Source organism: Budorcas taxicolor, chromosome 11 (genome assembly GCF_023091745.1).
Source record: "Budorcas taxicolor isolate Tak-1 chromosome 11, Takin1.1, whole genome shotgun sequence".
Lineage (NCBI taxonomy): Eukaryota > Metazoa > Chordata > Mammalia > Artiodactyla > Bovidae > Budorcas > Budorcas taxicolor.
Genome location: NC_068920.1, coordinates 81,752,665 through 81,778,587, shown reverse-complemented (window position 1 = coordinate 81,778,587; position 25,923 = coordinate 81,752,665). Strand labels below are relative to the sequence as shown.

The 25,923-nt window shown below is 41.8% G+C and overlaps 1 protein-coding gene across 1 annotated transcript in view; it reads right to left on the bottom strand.

Moving 5' to 3' along the window:
* Positions 1-5,721: 5,721 nt before the first annotated feature.
* The window catches only part of TMEM178A (transmembrane protein 178A), a 58,043-nt gene continuing 37,841 nt past the window's right edge, over positions 5,722-25,923 (bottom strand). The window contains exons 2-4 of the mRNA XM_052649323.1: positions 21,141-21,254; positions 17,737-17,874; positions 5,722-6,677 (exon numbers count right to left, since the gene is read on the bottom strand). Coding sequence (XP_052505283.1) covers positions 6,436-6,677; positions 17,737-17,874; positions 21,141-21,254 — 494 coding nt within the window. The 3' untranslated portion in view covers positions 5,722-6,435. The remainder of the gene's footprint in view (positions 6,678-17,736; positions 17,875-21,140; positions 21,255-25,923) is intronic.

Sequence of the window (25,923 nt, the reverse complement as noted above, 5' to 3'; positions counted from 1 at the left end):
ATACTTTGGCCCCCTGAGGGGAAGAGCTGACTCATTGGAAAAGACCCTGATGCTGGGAAAGATTGAGGGCAAGAGGAGAAGGGGATAACAGAGGATGAGATGGTTGGATGGCATCACTGACTCAACGGACATAGTTTGAGCCAACGCTGGGAGATAGTGAAGGATGGGGAAGCCTGGTGTCCTGCAGTTCATGGGGTCACAGAGAGTCAGACACGACTTAGCAACTGAACAACCAAAAATTACTTAGTTGTCATCCTTGATAATGTCTCCTCTTTTCCCCCTCTCCATCTACCTTACCAGCATGCATTAGTCAATTCCATCTATAAAGTATATCTCCCCACTTCTATCTTCCTCATCATATTCGTACCCACCATTACATCTCCAGGACTCCAGCAACACCCCCCCCCTTCTCAATGGGCTTCTCCACTTCAAGTCTTGCATCCTTCCAATATATTCTTCATCCAGCAACAACACTGACATTGTTAAAACAGAAATCAGATCCCATTGTTGTCCTTCATTAAAGACTTTCATTGCTTTTCAAGGCCAGAATGAAACCTCGTCTCCTTATGGTGACCAGGAAGGCCCTGCCTATCTTGGAAGTCTCTCCTACACCACTGCCCCTTGCTCTCGCTCTTCCAGTCAGTGGTCTTCCCTCATTTCTTGTCTGCAGACAGACCCTGACAAAAGTCCATGTGTAGCCCAAGGCCTTGCACATAGCAGACAGTATTCTACTGTACAGTACATTCTGACAGAGGAAAAAATAGGAAATAAGACAGAAAAGTATCTTATTTTATAGCCAACCAATTTGTTTTCCTCTTACCAATGCTATAAGAAGACATATTCTGTTAGGTTTTAGAACAATTAGAAATCTTTCTTTTGAAGGATGGCAAAATATAGGTTGTATGCAAAGAGGAAATATATTGGATAGCCATGTTCCCAGCATGCAGTGGGGTGACCTGAGCATCTTCAGGCATTTGTGGTTGTCCTACAGCAAGGAGAACTTCCGGTCAAACGACAGGGCCCCAGGGAAATTCAAATAATGCCGTTTAAAAGGGTTCTTGGTCCGTATAGCTATTTACATTCAAAGGAAATAATTTTTGAAGCATTCCTTTCAGAATTCCAATTAGAGATTTGAAACATATCAGCACATAAATGGAGAAACTTTAAAATGAGGTGTAGAACCATAATGAGGTTACTAATGTAATACTGTTTGAACCATCAAATAAATGTCCCATGGTACTTAGTTCATAACACATTTCACATTATATCTGGGATAGTTTAATAGTCCTTTTAATTATTCTAATGAGACTTCCTTGCTTGCCAAGCTATATTCTCATTCCACTTAGCCTATAATACTACTGTTTATTTTTTATGGGATCCCTAAAATTGGTGCTAACAGAGTCAGCTCTGTCTAGGGAAGAAGAGAGTTTGTTTCTATGACTGAACTCATACATTTATTCCACAAAGGTTTATAAGCACCTGTTGGGTTCCAGAGCTAAACACTGGAGACAAAACTCAAACAAGACACAGTTTACACCTTGCAAGAGTCTATCATCCCGTTAGGGGTGAGCAGGTGATTAGTCAACTGGGAAGTCTTCAAGAGGCAAACTCATCCCCCTCGCCAAAAAAAAAAATTTAATAATGTACTTTTCATGTTACTGAGGATAGATTCAAATAAGAATGATATGAAGTGAAGTACATAGCCAATGAAAACATAATTCAAAAGAAACTTACTTAATAACTGGATTGAATTATTTTAATCCTGGATTTATGGAATCCTGTGGGGCCTGAAGGGACTTCCTAGGTGGTGCTAGTGGTAAAGAATCCACCAGCCAATGCAGGAGATCCAAGAGACGCAGGCTTGATTCCTGGGTCAGGAGGATCCCCTGGAGGAGAAAATGGCAACTCATTCCAGTATTCTCATCTGGAGAATTCCATGGACAGAGGACCATGGCGAGTTATAACATATAGTGTTGAAAAGAGTTGTGTATGACTGAAGTGACTTAGCATGCACATGGGGCTTAAAAGGGTAACAAATTTTTTATTTGTATTTTATTGCATTTCACTAGAAAAAGCTTCACAGGGGCAATAATTTTGGTCTGTTTTGCTTCATTGGTGTTCCCCAAGTGCCTAGAAAACCACTTAGAATTCAACAAATATTTGAAGTATACCAGGACTCTTGCTTTGGAGGGGGCAATGGCACCCCACTCCAGTACTCTTGCCTGGAAAATCCCATCGACGGAGGAGCCTGGAAGGCTGCAGTCCATGGGGTCGCTGAGGGTCAGACACAACTGGGCGACTTCACTTTCACTTTTCACTTTCCTGCATTGGAGAAGGAAATGGCAACCCACTCCAGTGTTCTTGCCTGGAGAATCCCAGGGACAGGGGAGCCTGGTGGGCTGCTGTCTATGGGGTCGTACAGAGTTGGTCATGACTGAAGTGACTTAGCAGCAGCAGCAGGACTCTTGCTTATTAAGGGTAAGGGTGCTTCAAAGAAGGAGGGGATAGGGTTTCCTTTGAGTGGGCAGCAATGTTCTAACATTGCAAATAAACCAAAAATGGTACTGATAAAAGGAGGGGTCCATGGGGCCTATGATTACCTCATTAAGGCTTTGGGTAGAGCTCTCTGTTTTGGTAAATGTTATCTATATGTGGTAGATGGACCTGAATCTTAGTCTACAATCTTGGGTGTTCTGTAAATTTATTTACTTTTTATTCAAAGCCCTTCCTTGCAGGTTTAGGGGGTATTTGCTCTCAGTCATTACTGGGGACACACACAAACTGTACCAACATCCCCGGACCTCCCAAGGTCAGACAGACCACCACTGAGACGTCCACTGGTCGCCCAGTTGTGTCCAACTCTTTGTGACCCTCTGGACTGTATTCCACCAGGCTCCTCCATCCATGGGAATTTTCAGGCAAGAATACTGGAGCGGGTTGCCATTTCCTCCTCCAGGGGATCTTCCCGAGCCCGGGATCAAACCTGGTCTTCTGCACTGCAGGTGGATTCTTTCACCGAGTCATTGGTGAAATCCTTCCGAGAAATGCACAGACCCAGCTAATCACAGGCCTGCCACCCTTTTCTCTCTCCAGTCTCCGGGATGCCCTTGAGCACTTCTCACCCACAAAGTCAGTCCTCTAGCCTGGCCTCCCTTCTGGATTTCTGCATCCTCTCTTCAAGGAGATCAGCTACCTCTGCTTTCTGCTCTGCAGAAATGCTCGAGGCAAAAAATACACACACACACACACACACACACACACACTCGTAGCCTAGCTACAGGCATGCAACTCCAAGTGGGATAGAGAGAACATGAGAACAACATTAATGAATTCTTCTGCACATTCACTACTGTGTGGCCATTTCAATCACTCCTCATTTGCAAGACAATGAAGAAAACAGCCTAAGGACTGGAAGCCAAATGCCCGTCTTTGGCAACATTTACTCACACTCTAAGACAGTAAATAGAAAGCAAGAAACCTTGCTCTGAGCTCACTTTGGCTGAAAGGCAGGGAAGCTCTGTTCTTGTCAACACAAGTTTGAATCCTAAGTGTACTCCCCTGACTTCTGGGCAAATCTTTCTAGTATGTGAACCCTTCAACCTTCTGTCACTCTGAGGCTCTCTTCCACTCACACCTCAAGCCCCTGGGAAGCTTCTCAGAAACTTCAAAAGTCACTTACTCAGACGCTGCTCTGGTGGTTGGAATATAAATGCTCAAGAGTCCTGACATCTTCCATGGGGCCCTTTAAAGAAAACTTCAAAGAAATGGCTCTCCGGCTTTGAAATTTTCCCACATAAGTAATAAATGAAAATAATTGCCCCTTTCTATACATCTCTGATCTCATCCAGAGGGATGGGTTTATTAAATAGGCCTGAGAGATTGTCGGGGAATATAGCCACAGGCCTCAGCAAGAGCTTATGAGATCACCCGGGTCATCTAACCTCTTCTGAAAGGCTTACGTGACAATATGCGGACACCATCGCTTGGAAATCAAGTTTGATTTTGGGGCAGGGGTAGGTAGATGATCACTGTCCTTTTACAATCACCAAATCAGGTTTTATCATGAAGAGAGAAAAATCTTTTACAAAATTAAAATCTGAAACACTGCTGTACTTCTGGTATAGCATCTTTTCTCCTTTATAGACCATCTTTCTCACATGTTGTGTGTAGAATACCAGATAATGCCAAAGGTAAAAGGAAAAGCAAAAAAGTTAGCTAGTAAACCCACCCTTCCATCTAGGGCTTCCCAGCTGGCACAGTGGTAAAGAATCCGCCTGCCAGCGCAGAAGACACAGGAGATGCTAGCTCAGTCCCTAGTTTGGGACGATCCCCCGGGGGAGGAAATGGCGACCTACTCCAGCACTCCTGTTGGGAAAACCCCATGGACAGAGGAGCCTGGCGGACTATATATAGGCCATGGTGTCACAAAGAGTCGGACACGGCTTAGGAACTAAACATACACACTCTTCCATTTAAAAGATAAGGAAACACCATGGAAGAGTTTTAATTTTGTCCTAATACCCACACATTTGAAAAAAAAAAAAATGAAGCAAATGCTCTGAGTCTGCCCTTTAGCGTCACTGTCAGTAAAATGGAATAAAAGTACCTACCTGGATGATCAGGCCACTCAAAATAGTTCTTCTCTCGCTCTCAGCACAGCCTCTGCTTGATCCATCCCTGCTCTACCTACACTCTACCCAAGGGAATATGCTTGCCCCTGCCCCTTAGGCCAGAATGGCTCCACCTGCTAGTTTATTAAAGGGAAACGTACACCCTCATAATAGTTGTTAACCTGAGGGGCGGGGGCTGTGAGGGAACGTGTCTCAGCTTCGTTTCCCTGGTAACTAATGAGCCAACCTGACTCAATTCCCTTAGAAATGGTAGCCTCCTTCTCCCCCAGGTGGCAAAGACCACTGCCATAGCCTGCCTGCCGTCTACTGAGGGGTATAGCTCTAGGACCTTTTTGCTTCAAATGTGTACGATTTCATGTCCAATAAACTGTTGATGTCTCTCTGTTGCTGTCTCTGGGCTCTGTCTTCCGTCTTGAGGCTGGTCATCCACAAGGCTTGGAGGGTGCTGCCTAACCCCACCTGATAGAACTTTTGAGAAGATTTGAATTTTGATATTATACCTGGAAAAAACATAGTCCAGTTACTGGCACATAGTACGTGCTAAATAAATGTTAGCTATTAAGGAGATACCACAGCTCTGACCCAGTATAGTGATTCTCTATCACAGCTGCATGTCATACCTGAGGTGTTTCTTTCCCCAAAATATTCAAGTTGAGGCCCAGCTGCAGATATTCTATGATAATTGGTCAGAGACAGGGCCCAGTTTAGGTACAAGTGAAGATGATTAAGCAGGTGATTCTGATGCGCAGCCAAGGTTGAAACCCATTGGCTTAGGATGTCCAAGGATAAGGCCAGAAACTGTAAATCCTTATCACTGGCTAAACACCAGCCATACCACAAACATGGAGGAAGAGGGAGAGAAGAAAACTCAAAATACTTCGGTAAGGCTTTAAAAGAAGCTTGAACAATGATATCTTTTGTCAATAGCATGTGTGTGGGTGCCACAAAAAATGAATAAAACTGACCAACCTCACTGAAATGAAACAAGTCTGTTAAAAACAAGAGTCCTCACCTGTCCAAATGGCTAGGGAGACCTACTGCCACGGCTGAAAGACAGAAAAACACACCCAGATTAACAAGGAGGCAGTCATTTAATGCAGAGATCCAGTTGCCATGAAGAGACAGGTTGAACAACACACAGGACTTCAAACAATACTGCATAGTATTACAGGGTAACTCTTCCACGGTTGGTCTGTTTCTCTTATGATTTCGATTCCAATACAAAGATGGAGAAGAGACTTCAATTAAAAAATAAATAAGGCAACAGAAGAATCTTCTTGTAACAAAAAACATCAACGAATAATGCACAAATATTTGGAGCTGACACAACAAGAGACCATTAGGACAAGTTCTGAAGGTGCGGCATGAAAACTTAACAAGCATGGTACAACAACAAGAAAATTATTCTCGCTTTGTTATGAATCCTTTTGCAAATAGAAATGACTCTCGGGTAATTGTTATATACAAACTTTCTGAAATAAGTGGCAATCGTACAAATTTTTCCATTGCAGTTTCCTCTCTTTCTAAACCGAGAAATGTTCCATGGCACTGTTCCCTACTCCTCATAGTCAAAGCATAAATAGTCATTAAAGCACTTGAATCCACAGTAGTCTTGTCCTCAGAAAAGTATGGAGGTTTTGCATGATTAGATATCAGTCATCCACAAGGGGCTGGCAGGCAACAGACTGGAATGTAAAAGACGGTATTTGTGCTTGGGATCCTGACTCAAACTCCGCTCCGTCCCCTTCAAGAGTCGTCCGCACTGTGGACGGGGCCACCAAGCAGTGAACTTGAGTGTGGACAGTCATACCGTGGAGTCCCTGCCAGACTTTAGATGTGCAATCTTGGTCCGGCTGATAAATGGGTAAGCAATGCAGAGACCTCCAGCTGCCACAATAAAGCCTAAACTGCACCAGGCACAAAAGATAGACCAGCTGTAGCCGTGTTCCACATCATCAGGCAGGCTATAAATTAGCTTCGGGAGCCGGTTCAAATCATAGGAGATGCTGGCAGCGTAAGTGCAGAGGGAAATGGTGCAAAATATTCCTATAAATAATACAAAGAGAGCAGAGTGATCCGTTACAGTCTTGCCAGCTACAGGCAAATGCCAGACAGGCCTTTGTGAACATCAGATCAACAGATGAGATGATGAGTCCAAATTAATAGAAGATCCACAATTCTTTCACTTGAATTACTTCATTCAACAAACATTGGCAAAACCTTTACGTGCCAGACTGTATGCTAGGTTCTGGAGACACAGGAGTGAAAAAGACAGATAAGGGAAATTCTGGTAACTTGAATTATTCAGAATTATCTAAATTAAATGGTATGTATATATGAATTTTTTTCTTCCTAAAAACTTAGAAATTTTGATCATTTTTAAGGAAAAAATCTTCTATAATTACTCAACCCTAATACAAACAATTTTCATTTCCTTTTTATTATTTTTATTTATTTTTGGCTGCACTGGATTTTCTTTGCTGTGTGCGCGCTTTCTCTAATTGCAGTGAGCAAGGGCTACTCCCTAGCTGTGGTGCTCGGGCTGTAGGTGGCCAGATCGGTAGATGTGGTGCTCTTTAGTGGCTCCAAGGAATGTGGGATCTTCCTGGACCAGGGGTTGAACCTATGTCCCCTGCATTGGCAGGCAGATTCTTAACCACTGGACCATCAGGGAAGTCCCAAGTCTCATTTCCCTTTGTTCTCTACCTGAGTTGATGCATTTTTTAGAGAGCTGCAATCATACCAAGTCTTTCTTTTTCAAGAAACATTATCCTTGAAATTTATCCGGTTGTCTGTGAATAATATCTTAAATTAATTTTTACAAGTTTCTTTTAAGGCACAGAGCTTGGCATGTTCTAGGGCCTCAAAAATCTTTATTTTTAATGAATGGATAAAAAAAATTTAAATAACATAAATTAAATCCAAGAAGCTGGAGTTGATGTAAAATAGCTGACATTATACATAGGAGATCTATAATTCAGCCACTCAGAATGCAGGTAATTTGGGTGGCCTAAGGAAAATGAGAGTCCCTTGGACTGCAAGGAGATCCAACCAGTCCATTCTAAAGGAGATCAGTCCTGGGTATTCATTGGAAGGAATGATGCTAAAGCTGAAACTCTAATACTTTCGCCACCTCATGCGAAGAGTTGACTCATTGGAAAAGACTCTGATGCTGGGAGGGATTGGGGGCAGGAGGAGAAGGGGACGACAGAGGATGAGATGGCTGGATGGCATCACCGATTCAATGGACATGAGTTTGAGTAAACTCCGGGAGTTGGTGATGGATGGGGAGGCCTGGCGTGCTGCGATTCATGGGGTCACCAAGAGTCGGACGTGACTGAACTGAACTGAAAGAAAATGAACAATTTAACTTGTTCATGTCAATATGCTATATACAATTGTCCTTTCAGAACACTAAAATCAGCATTCTGATAAAAATGCTGCAAAAGCCCAAAAGACAGGATTCTTAGTACTCAAGGATGTAGATGCTTCTATTTCACTACAGTGGACACCCAAGGATGCTCCTTTTTGGTAGGTATGGGATTGCAATAAGGCAGTTGCTGAGCTGAAGGTGGGTAATAAATACAAAAATGAAGTCAAGTATCAGAATGTTTCATTCTGTTCTGAGTCCTGCACATCTGTTTTTAGTATTTTGGTTTATCCCTGTGTACAAAGGAGGTTATATCCATTTGCTGGAAAATTGCTTTGGTAACCTTAGGGATCTCTGCAGCATCTCCATAGGATTCAGAGACAGGTTTGGAACTGTAAAGAGAGGGTGAAAAGTAACAGACCCCTACATCCCTTTTTAATAGAGCTTTGGGTATAAGAAACACCAGAAGAAAACAAACTCAGAACAGGCACCAACTGGGAGGAAATAAAGATCACCTTAATGCCTCCTTTTTTCCCCTTAATGACATTTTTAAGTGCTAGAATTTTTAAGTGCCTGCACTTAAATCGCATAAGGACACATTGCCGGAATCCTTTTCCAAATGTGCGTTTAGAAATGTTTTAAATGAAAAGGACACTTGATCTGAGGTGATTTGATATCTCCTACTCTTGGCATAATTCTATTTTTAGACTCTAAAGCGATTATGTTTTATAAAATCTTGTTTTCTGACTTCTTGCTCCAAATTATTATGGTAAACACATTGCTTTTTGAGTTCTCTAAAGAAAGATCATGATGGAAATAAGTCTTTCATAAAGGATTGGTCCAGTTAAAACCAGAATACTATTTTCAAACCATGTAAAGAGCAAATGTTCTTGCATCTACATGAATCTTTTCACTGGCAGCAAAACAAAGACAATGTTTTATATGTAACAAGGCCTGTCTAATGAGTGCTGGTAATAGAACAATAGGCAGAAGAATTTGATCTCTAGAGTATCAGCGGGTAAAATATTAAAAATAGAACAGTAACCTGCTCACAGGAGAACCAACTCTAATCTGCATCTATCTGTCTGCACATAGCTGAGTGCTTGAAAGTGAAGCTTTTTATAAGTAACATATTTTTAATGACCTCAGAAAGTATGAGTTCAAACTAAGACTCTTAAGCATCCTTTGATGTCCAAATGCATTGGGCTGGGATGAAGGTAATATGCATTCTGGTCCCCAGCTCTACTACTAATCACTGTGTGACCTTGAAATTACCTAACCTCTCTGAGTTTCATCTAGGAAAAAAAATGGGGGCTTGGTTCCTGAAGTCCCTCGCTGTGGCAATTTTCAGGGATTCTATTATTCCACAATATAGCATAGAGCCAGGCCATTTCCCAAAATTTCCAAGTGAATCTAGTACTCAGTATTATACAGCTAAATAAAAATTGAATGAGTCATGAATTTTTCTTTCTGCACATACTCTTTTTGATTTTATACTAAACTTAGATTTTATTGGCATCTCTCCCCTGCCAACACCCAAAACTGCTTTGAGTGAAATGAACTTTTTTTTTCCCTTGGTTTCTCCTCTTTTTTTTATATAAACAATGATTGTACTACAATTAGAAAATGCACATAATACAATATTGTGATGGTTTTTGCCATACATTGACATGAATCAGCCACGGGTGTACATGTGTCCCCCATCCCCCATCCTGAACCCCCCTCCCGCCTCCCTCCCCATCCCATCCCTCTGGGTTGTCCTAGTGCACCAGTTTTAAGTATCCTTCTTAATGCATCAAAACCTGGGCTGGTCATCTATTGAGTGAAATGAATTTCAGTGTAACAACACCAGCTCATACTGAACAGAAAAAGATTGTAACCTGAGGATTTAATCTCTCTCTGCCCTGAGTGTCATGCCCAGGGCACTTAGTTTGTTCTTACCTCATGGACACTGTGAATGATATCACTAATAAAAGGTTTTTGTTTTTTTCCCCCCCAGCACTAAGTTGCCAGAGAGCTGAAACTCCCCTAAAAGGTACATTTGTACCCACACCCCACACCCAGGAGCAAAAACTGGCAAATTCATGGCATGCTTTTTGGCTACTGACCTCACCCTTGGATCCATCTTGCCTCGCAAACTTGACTGCTTCTTTGTCTTATTTGTATTTCTCATTTTTATTTATCTTATCTTGAAATATACACATCTCTGTGCCACTTAAGTTCTTTCTGGAATAGGGCATCACCGAACCTTGATGAAAACCTGCTTTATTTCCTTCTGCCTTTACTCTCTCAGCTGGGATGGGGTAGAGGAGACTCCACGAGCCTATAAATATGCCTGATATCTGCTCCTCCCTCTCCCCACAACTGTCCCCAGAGGCTGCTCTTCTGGGGACATTGTTTTCTCCCTCCAAGATGCTCTTGAAGTGGTTCTGAGTGAGAGAAAACTAAAGATGAGCCAAAGAGCATATCTAGGAATTTCCCCTTTCTGGGCCCTCACAGCTCTAAGGAAGTTTGCACATACATAGCTGCCACAGCTCTTATTCATGGGCTGGGCAGCACTGTTTCTGATTATTACAAAGAAATGGAGGGACAGAAGACAAAGCAGTGTTTCCAATGCTTGCAACCAGCTTTTGGAAAAGAGGCCTACTCCATTCAAGATATCTTTAGAAGAGGAAAGAAAAACCCTAACTTCAAAGACGCTAAGGAAAAGTGTTTAAAGGATGAAAACATCTTTGGTGTAGCTAGACTTGGTCAGTTTTGACCCTGTTGAATTCTATTTCCCTACACATGTCTTATAGCCTACATGTGTGTTAGTTGCCTGGGCTGCCTTAAGAAAGTAGCAGCAGACTGGAATGGCTAATACAACAGAAGTTTACTTTATCACAGTTCTGGAGGCTAGAAGTCTGAGATCAAGGTCCTAGAAGGGTGAGTTTCTTGCAAGGCCTCTCTCCTTGGCTTAAAGCTGGTGGTCTTCTTGTGCCTTCACACATCCTTCCCCAGATAACTATTTGAGTCCAAATTCTTCTTCTTTATAAGGATACCAATCACCTTGGATTAGGGCCCACCCTAATGATCTCATTTAGATTTAATTACCTCTTTAAAGACCCCGCCTCTAAATACAGTCACACTCTGAGGTTCTAGGAGTTAGAACTTCATACGAATGGGAGGGGGGCCACACAATCCAGCCAACAACATTGTGTGCATGTGTTCAATGTATGAAGTACATTTCTATCCCTTTTATAGGCCTAAGCAAAACTTTACTGTTTTAAGAGTTATTTACTCAGTTTGATCCCTGGGTTGGGAAGATCCCTTGGAGAAGGGAAAGACTCCCCATTCCAGTATTCTGGCCCGGAGAATCGCATGGACTGTATAGTCCATGGTGCCTCAAAGAGTCGGACACGACTGGGCTTTCTTTCACTTTTCACTTTCTTTCACTTTCACTCAGTTCCTCAAGAGTTATTTATAAGTGGAATTCCCTGGAGGTCCAGTAGTTAGGACTCTGCACTCCCACTGCCAAGGACACAGGTCCCTGGTCAGGGAACTAAATTCCCACAAGCTGTGAGGCATAGCCAAAAAATAAAAGAGAATTATTTGTAAGCCCCTCCTACATTCCAGACCCAGTTCTGATTATCATAGAGGTAGCTGAGTTGAATGAGTTCTTGATGGTCACAGCCATCATTTTCTTGACACTAACATGATTGTGAACCCCAAATGTTCTTTCCATTCACTTCCAAGCACGCATCTCAGGGAAAAGGAGTAGAGACCCCCTCCCCACCCCAGACTTCCTGTAAGTTCCACATGGGGCCTAATAGCACAGAGGACACGGGAGTCAGCAAAACCTGCTGAACAAAATTGAGTTCTGCAATGCAGTGAGTTCTACACACCTAAGAACCAATTCATCCCAAATTGCCTTCTGTAAGATTTACCTTGGAAAAGGAAATGGCAACCAACTCCAGTATTCTTGCCTGGAAAAATCCCATGGACAGAGGAGCATAGCGGGTCACAGTCCATGGGGTCACAAAGAGTCGGACATGACTGAAGCAACTTAGCATGCAAGATTTATCTAGATATCAAGTTATTTCAGATAATGTTGCCTTTTTGTCAGTAGCAACTTAGTTAATGCAAGATATGGGATGAGGGCACGGAAAGATAAGGTACCAACCTTGAATTTCTAAGTTCTAAATCAAATGATCCTTCTTAAAAATCCACGAGGAGAGAGGTCACCTCTCTTCCCTCTTCTCTTAGACTTTTCCTTCATTTTCTCCTCTCTCCTGACCAACCAGGAGCTCCCTGGGGCAACCACCACTGATACTTTTCAGCCCAGCTAGTGGTGCCAAGGAAAAGGAGTTTATAAGTCCCAAGCCTCTACCCTGGCTATTGCTGGTAGCATCCTCAAAAGGGTGAATAATTACTGGTTCTGAAGAGCCCTGTAGGCAGTTACTTTTCTTATAAAATATTAAAAGATTTTCTGCCAAAATTCTTAATTAATTAGAAGATACGGTGATATCACAGAATTACAAGACTGGAAGGGATATTTTCAGATCAGGAAAGAAGTGAATTTACGCTGCATCTCAGATCATCAACCTAATTTCCTTCCCTAAACTCTTCCCAGTGCCCGTGGCCAGCTAATACAGTGTAATTAGGGTAACTGGGCCCACTCTTCTGACCATCCTCCTTTGATGTGCTTGAAAGGCAGAAGAGAGCAGAAGTTGCTTCATTCTGGATAGCCTGTTTGATAAATAACGTAGCTGCAACACCCAAAGGCATAAACATTGATTTTTTTTTTTTTCCCCACTCCTTCAAAAGATGGCCTGCCCATCATTCTGGTCTCTGCAATTCCACAAAAAAAAAAAAAAAAGCCTCACACTACTTTTCACACAGATTACTCAAAGAGCCATTGCTAAGTTGCCTTAACTAAATGACTGGGCAGGACTAACAGAGACAGATGACACTTCTTGAAAAAATCAAATACATGATCCACAGGCTGCAACTACTAAACCCAGAAAGCATCCAATCTTCTTCTGAGAGATTGCAGCAATGTCATTGACCAGCAAATCTTGGTCTGATGTGACACAAGGCTATTGACAGTCCTTATTGATCCTGCCTACTGTGAATATTCATATGTTTGGCTGCAGAAATGTTAATGTATTTGATTTTAGACCCTGCTTAGGGTGTTAGATAATACAGAATAATATTACCTTTCTAAAAATCTAAAAAAAAATTTTTTTAATCCTGAATTCCAAAGTGCACCTGGCCCCAAGAGTTTCAGATATACCATTAAGAACCTATTGTTTTAGGTAATAATCAATGGATACCCTAGATAAGTCAATAAACCTACAGAGGAGGCCTTTAAAAAAAAAAAAAAATGAATGTATTGAAGCAAAACAATGGATTGCCTAATGTGGGTGTTATCCATCCTGGAACTTGGCTGGGGTGGCCTGGACTGTTTCTTCTTTCTCTGCTGTCCCAAAAGCCCTGTATTGTTAGCAGTGGTCACTCCTGGCACAGCCTATGAAGGGGAATGGAGGCCCCCAAATATTTGCACTGAATAAATTAACTTTTGAAAATATTTATATATCTAACAAATGATAATCATCTTTCTATCACAAGGGTGATCTAATGAAAGCATCATTTGAAGCTGATGCACATGCTCACTAGCAGTGCCTGAAGGCAGTGCTGTCTGGTCGAGGGCAGCCCCTCACCCCGGATCATTAGTCTTACTTCCTTAGTCCTCTGGATATGCCTCAGTGACAGGGTGTGTAACCTCAGAGGACATGAAGTCAGAAGGCTCTATTTGGGGCCCTGTGCCCCTGGCCCTGCTGGAGGACTGCTTGAGAGCCCCCAGGGAATTAGGATGAGAAGTGACAGTTACAGCCCTGCTGTTCCACATGTGGGTAATCAAGAGCTGTCTGTATGCAATAAGACAGAAGGAGAGATCGTTTCCAAGTTTCCATTTTAACATCTCAACTGTCACATCACTGATGATCTTCATTGAAGGTTTGACTAATAAATTCAGGTAGAGTGAAGATGCCAGCACCTTAGAGGAGGCTAAGATTAGCATCAAAAATCGGTGGGAGTGACGCTGACTAGGACCGCCGAAGACATTTCTGCTTAATTAAAATCAATTCTTTTAACCCTTATTTGCTCTCATCTCCTGCTGCTCCTTGGAAAGGTCCTATAGCTAATTTATCTCATGTAGTGGATTAACACAGCTATCTCAGTGTTTACAAAGAAATGGAGAGGTATTATTTGTAGTAGCAAAAATGAAACAAACCTCCCTAAATCCCACAGTACAGGACTACAGCACAGCAAATAACCTCCATGGAAGAAAATGCAGCTATTAAAATTGATTAAAAACAGAACACAGAACAATATAGGGACATGGGGAATGGATTTGGTGTGATGTTCAATGGAAGCCTAGGAAAAAAAACACTTCCCAAATGATGAAGGTTGCAAACATTTTTCTTCTTTTTTTCTTTAAACTTTTTCTTCTGAAATAACTGTAGACTCAAATGCAGCTGAAAGGAGTAACATGGTAAGGATGGAGGATGAGTGGGAGGGAGGCTCAAGAAAGAGGGGATATATGTACACTTACAACTGATTCCTGTTGTACAGCAGAAACCAATACATCATTGTAATTATGACCCAATTAAAAAATAACATGTGTGTAGGCAAGATCCTACATACCCATCACTCGATTTCCCCAAACAGTAACGTCTTATATGTCTCTAGGATAACAGCACAGCCAGCAAACAGACAATGACACAATCCATCCCCCTTATTCAGATTTCACCATTTTTATACACACTCACTTGTGTGTGTGCACACTTAGTGCCATGAATGTCACCATGTGTGCAGACTATGTGACCACTTTCATGGTCCAGATACAGGGCATTTCCATCATGAGAACGCCCTGAATTATCTGCCCTTTTAAAGCCACAGCCACTTCTCTCCCCTTTGTTTTCTTTTGTTTTCATGAGACAAAGATGTGGGCAAGACTTGGTTTAGGATAAGGAAAATATTTTCACAATCTAATTTTTCAGATGGTGACATCTATAAGTGGATTTTCCCTTTAGTCCAAAAAAAATGTCATTTGGGCAATCAAAATCAAAAACAAAAAAAGCCAAACCGTGTTATGTGGGTGTCTGTCTATCCTCCGGGACTGGTCATCAAACTTCAAGTTGACAAGTTTGAGATTTTGGGGAGGGGTGTTGCAGTGGGGTTTTGCTATTGTGGCTATTGTTCTGCTTGCTCTTTTTTGTTTAACAATTGCACAGGGACTTTGATAAATCCTGCTGAGCCCTGAGTCAGTCTGGCCCGAAGTTACACACTCAGTTGAGGGTTGAGCGGAGGCAGGTGGGGCTAGCTCAAGAAACTGGAGCCTATTATACAGAGTGAAGTAAGCCAGAAAGAAAAACACCAATACAGTATACTAACACATATATATGGAATTTAGAAAGATGGTAATGATAACCCTGTATGCAAGACAGCAAAAGAGACACAGATGTATAGAACGGACTTTTGGACTCAGAGGGAGAGGGAGAGGGTGGGATGATTTAGGAGAATGGCATTGAAACATGTATACTACCATGTAAGAAACGAATCGCCAGTCTATGTTCGATACAGGATACAGGATGCTTGGGGCTGGTACACGGGGAAGATCCAGAGAGATGATATGGGGTGGGAGGTGGGAGAGGGGTTCAGGATTGGGAACTCAGGTACACCCATGGCGGATTCATGTCAATGTATGGCAAAACCAATACAGTACTGTAAAGCAAAATAAAGTAAAAATAAAAATTAAAAAAAAAAAGAAACTCTGTTCCTAACTCTGCTCCGAGCAGACCCAAGACTGAACTCCCGCCTCCTCTCATTTAAAACTAAACAAGCCCCTCCGCCTCCCAAGAAATGCTCACTGAGGCTGGCTTTTATGGCCCTATGATTTATTTTCATGCCAACAATTGTTTCATATCTAAGAGCATCCTAAATTATTTATGCATTACCCACATTAAAAGTGTCCTTTAAAAACTAGTACTACTGAGGCTTTTGTCTGACCCTCAGCTCCTTTCATTTTCCTAAGGATACAACATGTGACCTTTTGAGGGCTGGGGGTGGTGAATCTGTACTTTGATGCCTATGAGGACGAGAATTAGAAAAATGAGGGCTCAGCTAATAAAGGAAGGGAAGAAAAGGGAGAAGATTTTTAGCCTCCCAGGGCTACAGTCCTTCAGTCTCTGTGTAATCCCCCAAATTTGGAAAAGTTGATGTTCTGCTATGAATTTATCAGGACCCAGGTGACTTCTAAATGCTCTGTTCACAGTGATCATCCAGGTTCCAGATCACTGCCAGTTACAGCTCCATATCACCAGGTAGAAAACGCACCCACAGAACTTAGAAGGAAGGGCCTCTGTGGCAGAACTGGGTTAGGCGGGCTGACTGGTTGACCCTCCACCTGTCAGTCATGAAGACAGAGAAGACAGCGCCAACCACCGAGGGGTGCTGCTGCCTCCAGGTAACACCGGCTTGTGGCCGTGACAGTGAGAAGTGTCAGAAAACCCAGTCATGCTCACTTGAGTAACAGGACTCCAGAGAAGCAAAAATAAGCTTATTCAAAGTGCCTGCACATCTAGAGTAATAGCGCCCTGGTGCTAAGCGTACTCGGGTGAGACTGCTAACTTGGCACTCACTAATCACTATCACACTCACGTCCTGAGAAGAAGCAGGAGGAAAGATTTTTTTCCCCAAAGCCATATTCAGTCAATTTCAGCCTTCAATTCAGCTCTTTTGACTCGTTCTTAGACAAAAATATCCTTCACCTGCTAATCGGTAAGACCAGCTGTGTCTCCACACACTCCCCACCCAACCTCCTGCTTTAAAATGAAGTCACTGCTCGGTTTAAAACCTTCTGGTGACTTCCATCACCCTTGGATTAAAATCCAAGCCACTGCCTGCTTCTCTGCCTCACAGGATGCTGTCCCTCCCCTCCTTGCTCTGCGGCCACACTGGTCTCTCTGTAGCTCAAAACACAAGCATCACCCCAGCGCTCCTTGGGGCTTGGCATTGTGCCTTGCTCTGCCTGCAGCACACTCCCCATTAGAACAGGGTCCCCAGGCCAACTCGTTTCTCTCTCACAGCTTTATGGCTGTCATAAACGATCATTCGTGTCTCCCCACAACAGAAATGGAGAAGGATTTTATCTGCCTTAATCTCTGTGTGTCTTTAGTATGTAAAGCAGTGCCTGGCCCACAGTAAGTATTCAAAAAATATCTGTAGAATAAAATGAATGAATCTGTTTTTGTGCGTAAAAATGACACCAGTGACTCCATCACTAAGGATGGACTGAGCTGACCTTCTGCCCAAAGGCAGACTGTGCTGAGCTATCATTCTCTGCTGGAGGGTTCCTAAGAACCAATGGTCCACTTTTGCTAAGAGTCCACATCAGAGCTAGGGGGGCAATATGAAAGAATGAGACAGAAAAATCAGATCTGCCTCGTACGGAGATTAAACCCAAGACATCTCCATCTAATCTTGTAATGCACCACAATAGGGAAACCAGGACTGTGTTTTTAACATTGCTATTTTCTTTAAATTCTGTATTGCCCACCAAAGCCAAAGAATCTTTTGGTTGCTTTTCTCACAAGTGAAAATAAAATTAACAGAGAGATAACAAAGTGAAGCTACATGCTGCAGAACAGCCTTCACTTTTTCTGGGAAAGGTGTCAGAGGTGCTCCACGTACCTGTCATGAGGAAAAGGAGTCCAGCCACGTGCTGGGTCAGGCTTTCCTCCCAGAAGAAGCTTACTGTGGCCACAATGCAGCCACAAAGCAGGACAGCCACAGCCATGCCCAGGAAGCCAGCAGTGATTCTTCTTAAATCTAATCTCAAATACAAACATTCAAAATAATAAGAAGGAGAGTTATTTAAAATTAGAGAATCAAGAGCTCTGTATACACTGTGAAAATTAATAAGTTGCATAGATAGGCATAGCGTCTACAGGGCCAAGGTGATTTAGGAAATAAACTTCACAGGTATTTAGTAAGAGGACAGATAGGGTATAATGAATTGAGGTATCAGCATCTGCCTTCTCTAAATCCATGGAAAAGTCCATACCAAGTAGAACACAGACCAGAGGACACCAGGGCAAACAAGGGCTATAGATAATGAGTTACTTAACAAACTAAGAGTTTGTTTGCAAACAAACGAGGTTGTACTGAACAAACTGAAGAAGGTTTGCAAAAGAACTTTATTATCCTTCAAAGAGCAACAGAAACCTAGGTCACCACCAACTGCAGTGACTGTAATTAATTTGACTTTGAGGAAAAAGTCTAAAAGGTAAGCTACAGTGAAACATGGTTTTACCTGTGCACCAAGGATGCCAATTATTTTATTTTTTAAGTTATATTTCCTCCTGCCTATTTTCAAAAAGAATTTGAGAAAGTGAAAGCAGTTGTACCTAAAATGGGACCCAAGATGTACATATAAGACATCTGCTCATAAAGTCCCTCTCCCCTTAAACAGGTCCTGCAACCCATGCATCCAAGTAGTCAGGTTAAGGAAGGGCTGTTTTCATGGCCAAGCCCACTGTATATGCAACTGTCAAGTTTGGCCTATCACAAAACCACCAATGGTTGTGATCACTGGGCCAGGAACCCATCCCCTCCCCACCTTCTGGGCCATAACCAAGAGACGGACTGACTTCATGTACTTTGGTGCACTGGGCTTCCCTGGTGGCTCAGATGGTAAAGAATCTACCTGCAATACAGAAGAGCCAGGTTCAAACCCTGGGTCAGGAAGATGCTCTGGGGAAGGGAATAGTAACCCATTCCACTATTCTTGCCTAGAGAATTCCATGGACGGTGGAGCTTGATGGGCTATAGTCCACATGGTTGCAAAGAGTCCGACATGGCTGCGCAATGAACACTTCAAATACTCTGATTGCCCACCTTCCTGTTATTTTCTTTTTCTATTTTCCTCTTTTTTTAAATTTGAATGAAGATACTTTTTTAAATTGTGGCTAAATTTCTCTGAGCCCTCTTAAAGCAATAGATCCCAAACATAATGCTGACCCTGAGACCAGTCAACAGTCCTGGGCAAGGTGGATTATGCGCACCTATGCACATACAGAGCCCAGACAATAGGCACGCCCTGCTGCATGAATGTGGGCTGCTCTGCAAAGGTGCCCAGGCAGACACCACCTCAGTGTGTCCCTGCGGCTCCCGGGCAACTCAGGGTGGTGTATACAGGGTGAATTACTGTAGCTTCCAGTCTTGGCCTTGTCACACATGGTTCATCCCTTTCTTTCAAAAGAATTTCTTATTTCCAGCTCAGAGCATCTATACTGAATCAGGGCATTGCAGCCTAGAAGGGAAGGTGTATACATCAAAGAGCTAGGGGTCACAGACACAGTTCATTTAAAGGGGCTGTTTAATATTACAGTGTAGGTCATTTTGAGACATTCAATGTCATCATAGCTCAGCCACCATAATCTCACAACCTCCTAAATTCCCTGTGATTCAAGTTTTATTTTCTATGGCCATTAAAACGTATACACACAAGGTTCAGATATAATCCACATGTGATTCACATTAGTACCAGACATGTTAAGCTTATCTGGTAAACATGGTACAGATCACCAAGGGTGACTGTCTTGGAAAGAGTCACACCTGAGACTGCCGAAAGCATCTTTCCATGAGAACCTCAAAGAGGATTAGGAGGACAATGCTCAACATGGTCTTGCTGGGCGAGTAAAGAGATAAGGTTTTTTTCAGGACCCTGTAATGATTTTTTCTCACTTAAAACCAATGACCATGTGGCTTTCTGGATAGATAATTAAGGCAAAGAACCCCAAACATGCTCAAAAGTAATTATAAGAACACTTAGATAAGGCTCTGACTAAGATCTGTTGAGAAATGACCATTAAGATCAGCCAGCCAAAAATAATTTTCAGGAATTTTCAGGTTTATTAAGAAATAAACAACATTTAAGCCAAGGACTTTCCAAGTTCTAAACGTGCCAATCACAATATTTGTAATATTATACCACTGCTGTGGGCAGTATCTTAAGAGCTTCCATTTATGTACTTGAGATTCAAAATAGAGCCCTTTGCTCTGCAGAGAGATTTTACTTTGCAAAATTAAACTCTGCCTTTGTAGTGACTTTGGTCACCAAACAAGATCACTGAGGTCCTTGCACTGATTGCATTGGAAATGACAATGTCAACCTCTGACTGGGGTAAACACTAAAAAGAATTAGGCCTAGTATTTTTTTGCTTTCCTGTATTAGCTGTCCCTAGGCAATGTGAATCAATAGTTTGCAGGTAAATATCAGTTTTATTTGGTGTCACGCTGCACGATCCTCTCTGGACTTTCACATTTTCCTGACAGTAACGAAAGAGTTCCTGCCATCAAGATGTGGAGGTAACAGACACCTTCTGAGAAAATTATAACATGCACTCAATAAAGATATTTGAGCAGAAACACCAAGGTCTGAGACAGAAACAGTAACTAAAATGAATATTGGATAAACAAAACAAAAATAAGAGCACCTAAGGTATAATCTGGCCACCTCATGCAATGAGTTGACTCAGACTCTGATGCTGGGAGGGATTGGAGGCAGAAGAAGAAGGGGACGACAGAGGATGAGATGGCTGGATGGCATCATTGACTCGATGGACGTGAGTCTGAGTGAACTCCGGGAGTTGGTGATGGACAGGGAGGCCTGGCGTGCTGCGATTCATGGGGTCGCAAAGAGTCGGACACGACTGAGCAACTGAACTAAACTGAACTGAAGGTATAATCTCCTGGGCTCATTGAGACAATTGCCAGATCAGGGCCTTGTACCCTATGACTTGGTAAAGGAAACACCCAGGATGTGGCTTGTATACAGATGCCACCAGGACAGACAAGCTCTCTGCACTGTCTCCCAGAGCCCCACGCCTGACTCTCACACGTCCGACCTGCAAACAAGCTGTGACCTTGGTATGGTGAGATGACCCTAAGTCTCTGCCCAAGTCAGATGGGGCCCAGAGGCCCACGCAGGATCAGCACAGCATCTTTCAGTCCAGATCTGAAACGGCTGGTGGGAATGCTTTTTGTTCGGAAAGACACCGCTTCCCCTCCGACCCCTTCCCGGAAATACTCACGAAGCAGGTGCCATTCATCTTGCTGGATTGTCTTGGTCAAATTGAAAGGGATGTTTCGCAAGCGGATTGGCTGAGAAAAGTGGTACTTGATGGCTGTACATCGCTGTGCAATACCTTGAAGGAAATAAGAAATGTGAGCTACTAGTTTGTGCATTTGTAGAATTCTGGAAACTGAAGGCAGGATACTGCATCCTAAACTGGCTTGAAGGGACAGGGAAGAAGAATCTATAGATTACTCTCATTAATAGAGACAAGTCAAAGCAGTAAAAACCCAAAACATGAAATAGTTTTTGAAATCACGTTTCTACTTTTGAATGTATTAAATTTGATAAGAATCTAAACTCCCTTAATTGTTTTTTCAACATTGAATTTGTGTTAATTAAACACAAAACTCCTCAAGGAGAAATGGCCTAGAAGTATACAGAGGATTGGGAGAAATCATCTTGGAATGTTAACACAGATAAATTTCATGCATCCAAGTATGATCCAACCTCAAACTCTCAAATGGGCTGCATCAAAAAGTACATGAGGAAGTGTGTTATTTATAAACCAGAAGACATTTTTCCATAAAGAGCCTTCCACATGATGGTTTAAGTGGTAATTAGGTCTCCAGACAACCCACAAGAGCCTAACTAGCCCTAGAGTAGCTGAAATAACTCCTTAATACAAATTTTATTGATCTGAATTTGAGGTCCTAAGAGAAAGGGTAACATTAAAAGGAGAAAGAAATGTGTTTCCTCCCTTTTCTGGTTGTTTGCATAATATTTTGAAAGGGGCAAATACCCACTACTTTATCTAGCAACGTCTTCTATAGTCCCTTCCAATCCATGCTTTTATTGCATAGATTAACACAGGCCTATTTTTCCCCTAAAATTTGCTGGATCCAACAAAAGTATCTATCTTCCTTTCAAAGTAAAATAAAACAAAACGTTGTTCTTTCCTTGTAAATCACCGTGATCAGTTGTTTGGATAAATGCAAACTGATTAATTTTTAAAGAGCTGTGAGTACATGTTAATCCTTTAACTCAGGCAGCTGTTAAAAAATATTCTCATAGATGCACATAAATCTCTAATTGGTAGACTTTGAGTAAATGTAATAATAAAGTGAAATTTTTTTAAAGATTGGACATTGAAAAGGGAGATTAATATTTGAGCATAGTTAATATCATGAGTCAGTTAGCCCCTGATATGAAGGCACCTACAGGATCATCTCTCTAAGTTTCTCAGTCATTAGTGTACATAAGAATCACCTGGGGAGATAGTTTAACATGCAGACCCTGAACCTCACCAAAGATATTCTGAATCAAAAGATTTGGGACGGAGCCACAAACCTGACTTTTAACAAACATCCCGTGTAATTCTGATACAGGCAGCTGAAAAATACTACCCAAGACTATCTCTGCTTTTTGGAAGCTTATTTTTCTTTTCCTTATGAAACCACAGATTCTCCAAAAAGCTCAAAAGTGAGACTGAAGTTACTCAGTTGTGACCGACTCTTTGCAACCCCTTGGACTAGTAGCCTAACAGGCTCCTCCCTCCATGGGATTCTCCAGGCAAGAGTACTGGAGTGGGGTGCCATTTCCTTCTCCAAGGAAATAAAAAGCTCAAAGCTCCCTTTTATTTTTCTCTTTGGTAGTGAGGTCTATAAGCCATATTAGTTCAGTGTTTATATATGTTATGGTAAGCAAGAACTGAAGGGCTAAAGCAGAGTTGAACGACATGCCCCAACACACACACACTGCCCATCAGCAAAGACTGGGAACTTATTGATTCTAGGCGGTTAAGGACATTTCCGTATAGTCATTAGCTTCCCACTAAGCTAGACAAGCAGAAACTTTAGGGCCTACATATGACAAAGGATACAGACTTCACAGAATTAGTTCAGTAGAGTCACTAAAAATAAAAAATAATTTAAAAAATTGACACAAAAAACAACAACAAACTCAGAGCAGGAGGAAGAATCTAATTTCCAGAATTGCTATATAATTTTAAATGCCCAGTTTCAATTAAAAAGTACAAAGCAAACACAGAAAAGGAACATATGACGCGCACATAGGAAAAAAAAGGTCAGTCAATAGAAACTATCGCTGAAGAGGCCCAGACACTGGATTTACCTAACCAAGACTTCACAGTTCAAGGCTTTGTTTCTTGGGTTTTGTTTTCTGTTTTTAACACACCGCCAAACAGGTGAGATCTTAGCTCCCCAACCATGGATTGAACCCCTGACCCCTGCAGTGGAAAAGCGGAGTCTTAACCACTGGACCACCAGGGAAGTCCCTAACCAAGACTTTAAATCAAATGTTCTAAATATGTTAAAAGAATTAAAGGAAACCATGTCCAAGGAACTAAAGGCAAGCGTGAGAATGATGTCTCACCAAATAGAGAATATCAGTAAAGCGATGAAATGTATGAAAAGAAAAATAAATAGAAATTCAAAAGTTGAAAAGTATAATAACTGAAATTTAAAAATTTATTAGAGGGGCTCAACAAAGTTTTGAGCAGGCAGGAAAAATAATCAGTCAACTTAAAGATAGATCAATTGAATTATCCAGTCTGAGGAATATAATGGGAGTTCCAGAAAGGAGGAGAGGAAAAAGGGACAAAAAGAATATTTGAAGAGATAATTGTCAAAAATTTTCCAAATTTGATGAAAAAATGAATCTATACATCTAAGAAGTTTGATGAAGTAAAAAAAGGACAAACTCATATTCAGATACACCATCATCAAACTGTTGAAAGCCAAAGATGGAGACTCTTGAAAACTACAAAAAAAAAAGCAATGTATCATATGTAAGGACTCCTCAAAAGATTAGAAACTGACTTCTCATTAGAAACCATGGAGGTCAGAGAGAGTGGAATGACATATTCAACACACTGAAAGAAAGATTGTCAACCAAGAATTTTAAATGCAGCAAAGTTATCCTTCAGGAATGAACAGAAAATGAAGACATTTCCAGTTAAACAAAAACAGAGAATGTGTCACTAGCAGACCTGCTCTATAAGAAATAGTAAAGGAAGTCCTTCAGGCTGAATGAAATAACAGTAACTGAATCCACATGGAGAAACAAGCAAACAAAAACATCTGTAATGTTACAAAACAGGGAAACATAAATGGAATTACCTTAAATATAAATAGACCAAACATTCCAACAAAATCAGAGATTGCATTATAGGTAAAACAACATGCTCCAACTATGTGATACCCACTGCTGCTGCTGCAACTGCTGCTGCTGCTGCTGCTGCTGCTGCTGCTGCTAAGTCACTTCAGTTGTGTCCAACTCTGTGCAACCCCATAGACGGCAGCCCACCAGGCTCCCCCGTCCCTGGGATTCTCCAGGCAAGAACACTGGAGTGGGTTGCCATTTCCTTCTCCAATGCATGAAAGTGAAAAGTGAAAGTGAAGTCGCTCAGTCGTGTCCAACTCTTAGTGACCCCATGGACTGCAGCCTACCAGGCTCCTCCATCCGTGGGATTTTTCCAGGCAAGAGTACTGGAATAGGGTGCCATTGCCTTCTCTGGTAATACCCACTAGAGACACACTTTAGATTCAAAGATACAAGTAGATTGGAAGTAAAATATGGAAAAAGATACACCATGAAAATAGTCACTGAAAGAGACATGGAATAGCTATCAGTTCAGTTCAGTCGCTCAGTCGTGTCCGACTCTTTGCGACCCCATGAATCGCAGCACGCCAGGCCTCCCTGTCCATCACCAACTCCCGGAGTTCACTCAGACTCTAAACTAATATAAAAAAATTAGACTTTAAGACAAAAACTGTTACTAGAGACAAAGAAAGACATTTTATAATGATAAAAGGGTCAACTCACTAAGAAGATATAACAACTTTAAACACATTTTATCTGCTTACCAACAAAGCCCCAAAATACTCAAAAAAACTGACATAATTAAAGAAAGAAATAGACAACTCAACAATAATAGTTGGAGACTTTAGCACCCCACTTTCAATAATGGTAGAACAGCGGAGAGTTAAGAAATAAACAGAAGGTTTGAACAACACTATAAACCAACTACAGGCATCTATAGAACACTCCACCAAGCAGCAGAATACATGTAATTTTCAAGTGTACACTCCCCAGCATACACCATATTTCATGTGATAAAATAAATCTCAATGCATTTAAAAGTCATACAAAGTATGTTCTCTGACTGCAATATAGTGAAATTGGAAATCAATAACTGAAGGAAATTTCGGAAATTCAGAAATTTGTGGAAATTAAGTAACACTTCTAAACAATGAATGAGTCAAAAAGAAATAACAAGGAAAGTTTAAAAACACTTTGAGATTAATGAAAACAAAATCACAATATGTGGGAATCTATGAGATGCAGCTTGGAGAAGGCAATGGCAACCCACCCCAGTGTTCTTGCCTGGAGAACCCCAGGGACGGTGGAGCCTGGTGGGCTGCAGTCCATGGGGTTGCTAAGAGTCGGACACAACTGAGCGACTTCACTTTCACTTTTCACTTTCATGCATTGGAGAAGGCAATGGCAACCCACTCCAGGGTTCTTGCCTGGAGAAGCCCAGGGGCGGCAGAGCCTGGTGGGCTGCCATCTATGGGGTCGCACAGAGTCGGACACGACTGAAGCGACTTAGCAGCAGCAGCAGCACGAGATGCAGCTAAAGCAGTGCTTAGAGGGAATTTACACCTGTAAATGCCTACATTAAAAGAGAAAGCCTCAACTCAGCAGCCTGACTTTCTATCTGAAGAACTAAAAAGAGAAGAACAGACTAAACCCAAAGCAGGAAAGATTACATAATTAGG